Source organism: Eumetopias jubatus, unplaced genomic scaffold, assembly GCF_037043125.1.
Source record: "Eumetopias jubatus isolate StellerSeaLion01/CBP00866 unplaced genomic scaffold, mEumJub1_p1.0 scaffold_1, whole genome shotgun sequence".
Lineage (NCBI taxonomy): Eukaryota > Metazoa > Chordata > Mammalia > Carnivora > Otariidae > Eumetopias > Eumetopias jubatus.
This window is the reverse complement of record NW_028274807.1, coordinates 118,430,812-118,443,477: the sequence shown is the minus strand read 5'-3', so window position 1 is coordinate 118,443,477 and position 12,666 is coordinate 118,430,812. Positions and strand designations below refer to the sequence as shown.

At 35.4% G+C, this 12,666-nt stretch overlaps 1 protein-coding gene across 3 annotated transcripts in view; it reads right to left on the bottom strand.

Annotated features, from left to right (window-relative positions):
- Positions 1-12,666, bottom strand: part of XRN1 (5'-3' exoribonuclease 1) — a 110,272-nt gene that overhangs the window by 45,950 nt on the left and 51,656 nt on the right. For all 3 annotated transcript variants that reach the window (XM_028099120.2, XM_028099121.2, XM_028099122.2), the window contains exons 21-25: positions 8,316-8,478; positions 6,156-6,269; positions 4,053-4,151; positions 1,473-1,588; positions 823-969 (exon numbers count right to left, since the gene is read on the bottom strand). In XM_028099120.2, coding sequence (XP_027954921.1) covers positions 823-969; positions 1,473-1,588; positions 4,053-4,151; positions 6,156-6,269; positions 8,316-8,478 — 639 coding nt within the window. The remainder of the gene's footprint in view (positions 1-822; positions 970-1,472; positions 1,589-4,052; positions 4,152-6,155; positions 6,270-8,315; positions 8,479-12,666) is intronic.

Here is a 12,666-nt window from a genome sequence, read left to right as displayed (position 1 = left end):
TATCTGGTTGGAGTTTTAAGACTCAGAAAATCCACTGTGTGAAGAGTTGTTTTGTTCATCCATACCAATCCTCTTACTACTAACATAGACATGCAAAGTAGTCAATAATTTATGATAGCAAGTTAAGGAAAATTTTCATTAAAGGGAGGCCAAGGGGCACCTGGCTGGCCTGGTTGGTGGAGAGTGCAACTCTTGATCTCAGGGTTGTAGGTTCAAGCCCCACACTGGGTATAGAGATTACTTAAAAAAAAAAAAAAAAAAAAAAAAAAAAAAAATTAAAAATTAAAAAAAATAAAAGGAGGCCAATTCTCATCATCTTTTTTTCATTTCTGAAACAAATAATACACTATATGTTAAAAAAAAAAGAAGAAGATAGCAGGAAGGGAAAAATGAATGGGGGGAATCGGAGGGGGAGATGAACCATGAGAGACTATGGACTCTAAGAAACAAACTGAGGGTTCTAGAGGGGAGGGGGGTGGGGTGATGGGTTAGCCTGGTGATGGGTATTAAAGAGGGCACATACTGAATGGAGCACTGGGTGTTATATGCAAACAATGAATCATGGAACACTACATCAAAACCTAATGATGTAATGTATGGTGATTAACATAATAAAATAAAAATAAATAATATACAGTATTTTTCTATTTTCTTTTAGCTAATAGCTATGATGCTCCATGATATAAAATTAAGTTTATATGTAATATGTCACATTTTACCAAAGGAAACTTTTTTTGTCTAAAATTGGTATCAGCAAAAGCAAAATAGTTATTACATTCCCACATTTTTGGGATGCTTAGGAGGATCTTGTTAGGCACTTACCTCTCTAAGTACTCTGCAAGAAGTTGTTCTGCTGCAGATGAATACATCCACTCACTTCCAACTTTCTTGGTATATCCAGGTACCTCCTCATTTTTTTTGTTGAATTTGAGATTCAAACCCACATTTGCTTTATGGTCTCCATGAGGGCTGAATTTAAATCACACACACACACACACACACACACACACACACAGTTTTAAAATTTTGTTCAAAAAATACAAAAAGTTTTGCTTTCAAAAAATTCTTAGAAAAATTTAGTTTTGATTGTTCTATAGGTTTCATGGTTATTTCAAAGTAGCAGTAAGGCTTTGAAACCCAAGTTAACAAATCATATAAATAGATTATGTATCTAGAGAAGAGAATGAAATAAGAAAATGCAGGGAAATATATTATTGAGATTCACACACACCTTCTGATACCTTTTTTCAAGGTTCAATTTGTTAGCTGCTAAAAATAAGAACTGTCTTTCCAAACACCTAAAACATGTCCCATTTAGATGAAAGATCACCATCAGAGGAATTTATGCATAATTTTTAAAGAAAATTCAGAGCAATTAATAAAAGAAAATAAATACTAAAATATTAACCAGTTTATCTTTATCATTTAATTTTTTCTGCCACTTTAAATAAATTTCTCTAACATAAACTTACTTTCTCCTAGATCCTCTTCCAATAAAAATACTTCCTGTAAACCTTGAAACAAGGTATCCACTCACTCCAAGACGACTGGCCAACACATATCCTGGGTTGTACTTTATAGAATATTTCTTTAAATATAAAAACAAAAAGGTCAATTATGGAAACACAAAGCATCAAATGTTATTTCTTTACCTTTAAAATCTGGAGATAATCAAGACATCACTAACCATTGGAATGTGGCAATATAAGGATTCTCAAAAGTAAGTGATCCATTTCCCTTTTTTTTTTTTGAAAGGATCTGTAGGCAGAATTTTTCTGCTCCTCTCTCTCCTTAAAGGACAGAATTCCCAAGGATGGATGAAAGGGGGAGGAAATATACAATTTGTGAAACTGTCTCAAGAAATAAAGTCTACTGTAAGTCTAAATGGCAAACTCTGCAGGCAAGAACTATTTTTAAACATTAATTTTCATATTCCAAGTAAGGACTAGTAAAGTACTGGGACATAATGAGGCCTTGATGATTATTACATTGAATTAAAACATGAGTATGTCATCAAAACAGTTGCTACTGAGCAAAATTAAAAATGTTCTTCATATATGAATATAAGTAATATTCATCTCCCCTTATATTTACTATCATATGAAAATAAGAAGTATGTATAGGCTTATAATTAGTACAAAGAAATATAACCTTAATTTGTGTACTTAAGGGAAGAAACTATGAAGATTAAAAAAATATATATCAGATCATATAATTTTTAACCAGGAAGCAAATTATAAATCCAGTACCAAAAAGGGTAAGCTACCATATAATCCTAACATAATGCATAATAATGACACACATTTTATATGGATTTCATATACTATATTCATATGAATATGTATAAATATAGTACATATTTATATGAATCATATGCATATTTTATATGTCCACAATAACCCCCAAATGAATAAATTTTTTTAGCTGCATGAAATATATAAATTCATTATCAAAATATGTTAATATCTTTCTTGGTAAAGAATGCAATATAGTTTTTCCATCAAGAGCATTATTAGGTTTAGAAATAATACAGACAAATCAAATATGCTTTCCAGAATAGATAGGAAGAAATAAGGTAGTAGTTCTCTATCACAGGTAGTATCACTTATTTTTCTAATAAGCATCTGGAAATGTATAGGGGCACATCATTCAGTTATTGGCGTGGGCTACCTCTTAGTGTCCAGGGGACAAAGATGCCAACTATGCTGTCATATATAGGACAGTCCTATTTTACACATTGTTGTCCTATCCAAAACACCAATGGTATTCCTTTTGAGAAGTATTTGGTTATGGTATAACTAAAATTGATGAAGACCATCACAAATATTCTAGAAAATGTAAAATAAAAAGCAGAGAACATTGGGGTAGAGAAAGAAGGCTTGAGTAAAAGTTAAAGAAAGTATGTAAAGAGAAAGAGAGCATAGTGGAGAAGGCATGCCTAGCAACACTGTACGTTGGAGGTGGGCATGTTCATTCAGATCTAGAAAAAGCTAGGGAGGAACATAAGTAAGTTGTTCTACCTCCACTAACTCCCAGAACAGAGAGCTCCAGCATCTTAATCAAATGGGACACTCTTCTGGTTTCCTGACTGTGCTTTCTGAATTCTTTCTCCAAAGACACCTGATGGTAAGAATTTAGGGACTTGTCTGCCTTCCATAAAGTTTCCTCAAGTATATGCTGATGTTCAATGCCTTGAGTTCATCCTACAGGATATAAAGCTTTAAGAATTTACAATTAGAGAGAATAAAAGTGTAAGTATCAATAGCTGGCTGATTGTGAATTAACTTCAGTCAAATTAATTATCTAGTCACAATAAGAATATACAACAGATATCAGAATCCTCCTCCTATTGTAATAGGGAAAAATGAAGGAGGCCAGTGAACATCTTTGGAGAAAAAGGTCCTAAAAAAGGATGCTGTGAATTTAAAGGCAGTTTCCCAATTTTTTCTAGTGATTGTTCATCTTTAGCTTCCATTGCAGAAAGGCCATTACTTGTAACTAAAAATGTAGGCTTTGATTATGAAAAGTTTATTTAAAAAAAAAATCTAAGTCTATTCCCAGAGGGTGGGCTAAAAAATGTGCCCCTTCTTAAGCTTAAACATGATAACCCATAAAAACTGTTATAGATTAATAATGGGATTTCAGTGATTTTTTTCCCCTGAACATTTTTTTTAAAGATTTTTATTTTTATTTATTTGAGACAGAGAGAGAGAGAGAGAGTGCATAAGCAGGGGTAGTGGCAGAGGGAGAGGGAGAAGCAGGTTTCCCGCTGAGCAGGGAGCCAGATGCGGGGCTTGGGGCTCGGGGCTCGATCCCAGGAACTTGGGATCATGACCTGAGCCACCCAGGCGCCCCTCCCCTGAACATTTGCATGAAATTTGAGCACAGATTCCCCACACTCATTTTTAAATACTAGATGCAACTGTGAGATAATTTAATCAGTATTACATAAAAATATTTATAATATATTCAGAGAAGATGGTAAAAATATGCTTCTACCACTTTTAAAGTTTATCAATTCTAAATTAAGCAATATGGACTATGGTACTCACATGCTGGTTCTGTATTAAAGCATCAAGATTGGGTTCACATGGAATGCTGAAAACCACACGAATCCTACCTTCTGTAATCACATCCCCTGAATCTTGAACCTTGGAGGGAAAAAGAAAATCACAGTTTGTTTTAGTCTCTTTCACATTGTATTTACTTTTCTATTTATTTGAACAGTGTTTATTTCTGAAATACAGTAAGACGGTAAAGTTGGATACTGGAGATTCTCTCAGAAATTATAAATGAATGTGATTATATTGCAAATTTGAGTCATTGTACATTGCTTCAATAGCTGTTAGCAAATAATTTTAAATTACCAAAAAGCTACAAACACAAAAACAGGTCAAAGATCACTTGTAAAACATTCACCTAGATGTTAACATTTTACTCCATCTGCTTCAACATTTATACTCTGTGTATTTACACATACATGATTATTTTTTTGAACTTTTTGAGGGTATATTACATATATCATGTTCCTTACCCTTTAATATTTTGGTGTATATTTCCTAAGAAGGATATTTTATTACATAACCACAGTACAGTTACTAAGTATATTCATTTACATTGATAAAAGACTTCAATCAACTGTCCATATTCCAATTTTGTCACAGTTGACCTAAAATTGTTCCTATATTATAATAAAGAAAATCCTTTTCTCCCTCTACTACAGAAACTAGGCTAGGATCAGACATTTCATTTAGTTGTCATAGCTCTAGCCTCCTTAAATCTAGACTATATCCAAAGCGTTTGTCTTTTATAACATTGACATTTTTGAAGAATAAGGTCATTCTTCCCTCTTCATCCTGCCTTTAAAAACAAAAGTTCCTCATTTTGGATTTGTCTGATGCTTCCTTATGATTAAGTTAAACTCATATATTCCCAGCCAGAATAGTGCATGGGTGATGTGTCCTTCTTAGGTATCACATATGGAGGTACATGATATTGCTCACTTTCTTCAATGTCCAATTAGGTTTTTCTTCCTCTTACAACTAATTAATGGTCTGTAGGAAGACACTTTCTAAGGCCATGAAAATATCCTACTCAGATAAAAAATTCCCCCTAGATTTAGTTTCCAATGATGATTGTTGCTTGACTCAATCTTTATCGTAATGCTTATAAAATGACAGTTTTCCAACTCTAGCACTCTCTCCATTTACCTTTGACAGGATATATAAGCAAGAGTCCTTCCTTTCCCTTTTACTTATTCATTATCACTATGGAATCATTAATTCCTATCCCCCCCAATGGTTTATAATCCATTACTGTACTTCATTATTTTGGTACTCAAACTGTCCCAGATTTGGCCACTTTGGTAGGAGCCCCTTTAAATAGGTTTCTGTGTTTATGTGATACGGTCCCATCACTCTTTTGAGCACTTCCTTACTTTCTGGCATAACAAGTGGTTCCAGGCTAATCCTGTACCTACCCTGCCCCAACCCTGTAATGGGTCATTTCTCTGAGAAGCTTTCAGTGGAGTATGTTATTAGAAGTCAAACCTGCAGATTTTATGTGTTCACTGTTATCGAAGTATCTTGGCTTCTTATCCTTTTGAGCAAACAGAGCTAAAACATATGTGTATGTACAGGCATATATGCATTCATACACATACAAATATACATATATATTCATACACGTGTGCCTATATACATGTATACACACGTATTTTAAAAATCATGAGTTCACATTAATACCTTCAATTCTAATCTGTCTCCACAGATTCCTTCTTGCATTCTTCCATTTCATATTTACATGTATCTTTTTCCATGTGAGAACTGGAGTTCCTCAAATATCAACACATTTACAAGTTCATCAACCCAATAATACAACTAAAATAATTTCATAATTGCTTCATCCATACTACCATAATGAATAAACCTGCTAAATAAGAGATTAGGATTTGAATTCTTTCTCCCCTGCCTCCTGACCCCAACCTGCTCAAGACGAAAGATATATAGTCAAATACTGTGTTCATAAGTTAGACAAATGAATCTTTTCCCCTTCAGTATTACATTTTATCTTATACCTAAGTGAAGAGAAGTTAAATAACTATATTAACTTAAAACTAGAAAGAAATTTAATTAGTAACAATAACAGGAACTAACTTCTCCAGCGCAGCCATAATAGGGGGTTCCCAGCATAAAGACCATACTTCTAGGAGGAAACAAGTCATCCAATGTTTTGATATTGGAGAAACGGGAGTCAAAAGCTCGGATGTCCTATATAGAATGAAATATAAAAGTAAATTATCACAGTAAAAATTTCTATGGATTGCACATCAAGTTGTTCTTCCTCTGGGGTTATTACTATGCTGTCTGCAAATGTGAAGTGTAAAGATTTTCTATGTAACAATACTAGTAGCTAAAATGTATTGACTTTATATGCCATTCTTCTAGGTACTGCATACATTTATCAGTTCATTTCATCCTCAAGATAACCCTCTATAGCACAGATCATTATTAGCCTCACTTTACACATGGGGAAACTCAGGCAGAGAAAGGGGATGAAATCTCGCCCAAGGTCATACAGCTAAAAAGTCAACTCAGGCAGTCTGTGCTCTTAATCACTACACTATACTGTTTCCCAAAATTACAGGATCAATACACACTTTAAAAAAATTTTGTCTCCTTATCACACCCAAAATTACAAACACAAAAGCAAATGCTTTTTTTTATTTATTTACTAATTTATTTAAGGCAAACATTTTTTGGAGAATAAAACTCTAAAACTGCAGGCTGTTAGGCTAATGCTGGGCTTTTTCATTAGAGATTAAGTTTAAAAAATAAATAAATAAATAAAGACAAGTTCCCTAATCATACAGAGTGAGTGTCTGAGCATATAATAATCCTTTTAAAGACTACAGTTTTTGTGGTGGTTCAAGATGGCGGCACAGGAAGATCCTCAACTCCTCTCCTCCCATGGATACACACCGAATCTTCAGCTACGTATGGAACAATTAGTTCCCTCTTAAAAAGACCTGAAAACTAGGTGAACAGCAACTCCACAACAAAAGACTAAAAGGTACACATCGATATGGTTAGGAGAGGCAGAGGCACGCTCTTGCCAAAAACCCCACCCCTGATGTGGAGACCCACAATCAGGAGAGATCTCCTTCTTGAGGAGCAAGGGGTTTGTGTTCCACATCAGGCACTCCAACCCTTGGAAACTCCACTGGAGAGACAGGCCGCCAAAGTATCTGGCTTTGAAACCAATGGGGCTTATGTCCAGGAGACCCAAAAGGCTGTAGGGAATGGAGATTCTACTTTTATAAAGGGCTTGTGTGCAGACTCACTGGCCCTGAGATCCAGGGTAAAAGCAGCAGTTTGAAAGTGCCTAGAAAACATTCATTTGCTAATCTTAAAGTGTTTGCCAGAGGGACAGGGGACTGTTGGGACTTTCTCTGGGCACAGAAGTGCTGGCAGGTGCCATTTTTTGTGTTCTTCCTTTATTTTGCTAGCATTGGCAGGTGTGTCCTGCTGAAGCTGGCAGGCACACCCCATCCCCATGTATATATATGTGGTCTCTCTCTCTCTCTCTACACACACACACACACACACACACACACACACACACACACACACACACACACACACACACTGGGATACTACTCAGCCATAAAAAATAATGAAAATCTTGCCATTTGCAACAACATGGATGGACATGAGGGTATTATGTTAAGGGAAGTAAGACAGAGAAAGACAAATATATGACTTCAGTTAATATGGAATTTAAAAAACAAAACAAATAAAACAAAACACAACACAAGTAACAGATACAGAGAAAAGACTGGTGGCTGCCAGAGGGAAGGGGTTTGGGGAGATGGGTGAAATGGGTGAAGAGGCTTAAGGGGTACAAACTTAGAGTTATAAAATAAATAAATCATAGGGATGTAATAATGTACAGTGTGGTGACTTTAGTCAATAATAATGCACTGCATATTTAAAATTGTAAAACAGTAAATCTTGAAAGTTCTCATCATAAGAAAAAAATTTTGTAACTTTGGTGACAGATGGTAACTAGACTTATATTGGTGATCATTTGGCAGTGTATACAAATATTGAATCATTTTGTACACTTCGAAACCAATGTCAATTATACGTAAATTAAAAAAAGACTAGTTTTTTCAGATTATATTAAATCATAACCTCCATTATGCATTGCTGCATTAGTCTTCTATTTATAAATATTAAATATGATATAGTCTTTTCTTTATACAGTGGGAGTAATGTACATTAAGATACAATTGAGATTTGATGGACACTTACCTTTACAATAGTTTGATAAACAAAAGGAAGAACTTGTTTTGACCATTGTTTCTCTAGACGAACTTCACCATTTTGATTTATTTGGTATTTACGACCTGTGAGTAACTGAGCATATACAACTGCAGATGTTTCATTTATTATTATTCCTTTCCTTCTTAGGTAGCTAAAAGAAAGAATAAAAAATAAATGTAGATATGTATGAGTATGTATATATTCTAGGATGATAAACTACCAACTCATAATCAAATATTTAAATAAAATTTAAATAAATATGCTAGCAGTTCTGAGTACCTAACTTAAAATTTTTTTGCATTAGTTTTTTACTGTATGGATACCTCTCCCAATGCCTGTGTGATTAAATGAGAACTCGTTTAAGTGCTATAAGAAATTCTTTTTTTTTTTTAAGATTTTATTTATTTATTTGACAGAGAGAGACACAGTGCTAGAGGGAACACAAGCAGGGGGAGTGGGAGAGGGAGAAGCAGGCTTCCTGCTGAGCAGGGAGCCCGATGCAGGGCTCAATCCCAGGACCCTGGGACCATGACCTGAGCTGAAGGCAGATGCTTAACAACTGAGCCACCCAGGCACCCCAAGAAATTCCTGTGTTTCATAATCACTAGCATGGGGATAACAAAAAAAAAGTGAAAATAGCAAGTGTTGGAAAAGATGTGGAGAAACTGAAACACTTGTACATTGCTGGTGGGAATGCAAAATGGTGCACTCACTGTGAAAAGCAGTTTAGAGTTCTTCAAAAAGTCTAGCAATTCCACTTCTAGGTATGTACACAAAGAACTGGAAAGGTACTCAAACAAGTATTTATAAATGAATGTGCAGAGCAGCATTACTCACAATAGCAAAAAGGTGGAAAGAACCCAAATGTCTTCCAAGAGATGACTGGATAAACAAAAGGTGGTATATCCATACAATAAAATATTTGGCCATAAAAAGAAAGAAGTACTGATACCTGTTACAATGTGTATGAACCTAAAAAATATGCTAAGTGTAAGAAATTAGACACAAAAGGCCACATATTATATAGGATTCCATTTCTGTAAAACATACATAATAGGTGAATCCAGAAAGACAAAAAGAGGTTAACAGGGGCATTCAGTGGGCCTTTGCAATCTCAAGTAGGGGTCAGCAAACTACGATCATGAGACAAATCTAGACTGACTCCAGTTCTTGTAAATAAAATTTTACTGAAACATAGTCATCAATTTATTTACTGTCTATGATGGCTTTTGTGTTACAACAGCATAGTTGAGTGGTTGTGACAAACACAAACAAGTTGTGACAAACTTACAAAGCCTAAGATACTTACTATCTGGCCTCTACAGAAAAAACCTGCCGACCTCTGATCTAAAGATAAAATCATTCTTCATCCAAGGGATATTATTCTATCTCCTTTCCATTTTTTAGAGAAATATTAGAAATTAACTATACTCTTTTCATCTCTTCGTGCTTTTGTACTATGTGCTAAAGGAATCCCTCAGCTTCAACTTTTAACTCACTGACTGAATTTTCAGTATGCCTATATTACTATTCAGACCATCTACTGAGCTCATTATATCATAATTTAAATTTTTGTATTTTGTGTTTTTATATAAATATATGTATTATAAAATATACACTATAAATATAGTATATAGATGAATGACATTATATATATACATGTTTTTTTCATAGCAGCTGATACTTTTATGTTGTTGTTCTCAATGGTAGCCTTGGTCTGAAATAAGCCACACCATCTTAAAAAAGAAACATAAGTTTTCCAACAATTTTTGAAATGTAGCATTCTGCTACCATTTTCTTTTTTTTTTTTTTAAGATTTATTTATTTATTTGTCAGAGAGAGAGAGAGAGCACAAGAGGGGGGAGTGGCAGGCAGAGGGAGAAACAGTCTCTTTGCTGGGGAAGGAGCCTGATGCGGGACTTAATCCCAGGACCCTGGGATCATGACCTGAGCTGAAGGCAGACACTTAACTGACTGAGCCACCCAGGTGCCCTCGACTACCATTTTCTAAAAATTCAATGGGAAAACCTACTACTTTCACTCAAAAGTTATTTAGCCAGTAATCTTGCTACCAATATGACAAGGATATCTCGAGAGAGGAAAATTATCTGCTAATCTTTCTCATGAAAATAAAAGCAAAAATCCTAAACAAAATGTAACAAATTGAATCCAATTACATATAAAAAGGATAATATATCATAGCCTAATAGGATTTACTCCAGGAATTCAGGGACAGATTTATATTTGAAATTCAATCAACATGATTCACCAGATTAAAAGAAAAAAGGAAAAATCAACATGATCATTTTGACAGATGCAGAAAAAAATTGACAAAATCAGTACTGATTAATGATAAAAACTCTCAACCAACTAGGAATAGAAGGAAATTTTCTTTATCTGATAAAGAATATTGATTGAAAAAAAACCTTCTATGGCAATCATATTTAATAATGAATTATTTAAGGCTTTTCTCTGAAATTGAGAATAACATCACAAATCAATAATGAAAATTACAAATAAAAGACAGTGGGACACCTGGGTGGCTCAGTGGGTTAAGCCTCTGCCTTCAGCTCAGGTCATGATCTCTGGGTCCTGGGATCGAGCCCCACATCGGGCTCCCTGCTCAGCAGGGAGTCTGCTTCTCCCTCTCCCTCTGCCTCTCCCCCCCTGCTTGTGCCTGTGCTCATGCTCTCGTGCTCACTCGCTCTCTCTCTCAAATGAATAAATTAAAAAATCTTAAAAAAAAACAAATATGAGATAGGTAATCAACTCAGAAAAAGGGCAAAATATTTGAACAGGCATTGCACAAAAGAGCATATTCAAATGCCTGACAAATATGAAAGGATGTTCATCAGGGAAATGCAAATTAAACCAAAAGAAATATCACTATATTACAATGGCTAAAATGTAAGGGACAATAATAAGCACTGATGAGGAAAGAGATAAAAGAAATTCTTATAAATTGCTGGAAGAATGTAAATTGATACAATCACTTTGTAAATCTTTTCGGTGGTATCTACTAAAGCTGAGCTTAAGCATTATCCTATGAAGCAATAATTCCACTTGTAATTATGTACCTAACAGTAGTGCATACATATGTATTCACTATAAGCCCCAAACAAGAAACAACTGCCCATCCAAAAAAGTATGGATAAATTGTGCTATATTCATACAATGTAATCAGTGAAAATGAACAAACTAAACTATAAGTAACAACACAGATGAATATTAAAATCACAGTACTGAGGAAAAGAGGTCAGGTTCCAAAAGAATACATTATGTATGAATCAATTCATACAAAGTTCAAAATAGGAAAAACTAATCTCTAGAGTTATAAGATTTATTTATTTGAGAGAGAGAGAGTACATGCGAGTGCACGCGTGTATGGGGGGGGGCAGGGGCAGAGGGAGATGGAGAAAAATCTCAAGCAACCTCCCGGCTGAGTGTAGAGCCTGACCCGGGGCTAGATCCCAGGACCCTGAGATCATGACCCAAGCCAAAACCAAGAGTTGGAGGCTTAGCCGACTGAGTGACCCAGGCACCCCTCTCTATTTACTTTTGCTTTTACCTTACACTTTTATTGCTTTGGGGTCAGTGTTGTAGTCAGTATTCTCTCTTTTTTTTAAACACCTGTGTTTGTTTATTTATTTAAAAGATTTTATTTATTTATTTGACAGAGAGAGACACAGCAAGAGAGAGAACACAAGCAGGGGCAGTGGGAGAGGGAGAAGCAGGCTCCCCGCAAAGCCAGGGAGCTTGATGCCAGGCTTGATCTCAGGACCCTGGGATCATGACCTGAGCTGAAGGCAGACGCTTAACGACTGAGCCACCCAGGCGCCCCACCTGTGTTTATTTATTTTTAAGTAAACTCTACCTCCAATTTGGGGCTCAAACTCACAACCTTGAGATTAGAGTCATGTGCTCTACTGACTAGCCAGGTGCCCCTAGTCTGTATTCTTTCTTTTTTAATTGAAGTATAATTGGACATACATTATATTAGTGTTATTTTACCATATAGGGAGACTACAAAAATGGCACCTGCCAACTTTGGCACTAGCAAGGTAGAGGAAGAATGCAAAAAGGCACCTGTCAATGCCTCATCCCTGGAAAGAATTCCAACAGGCCCCTGTCCCTCCAACAATTACCTAAGGTTAGCAAATCAATGTCCTTCCCATATGGTCTTGGCACTTTACAAACTTCAGCTTTTACCCTACGAGGGTCTTGGGATAATTGAGTCCACGTGGGAGCTCTTTAAGAGAAGAATCTCCATTTCCCACAGCTCTGTTTCTCCTGCACACAAGCTCTATTGGTTTTCAAAGCCAGATGTTTTGGGGCTTGT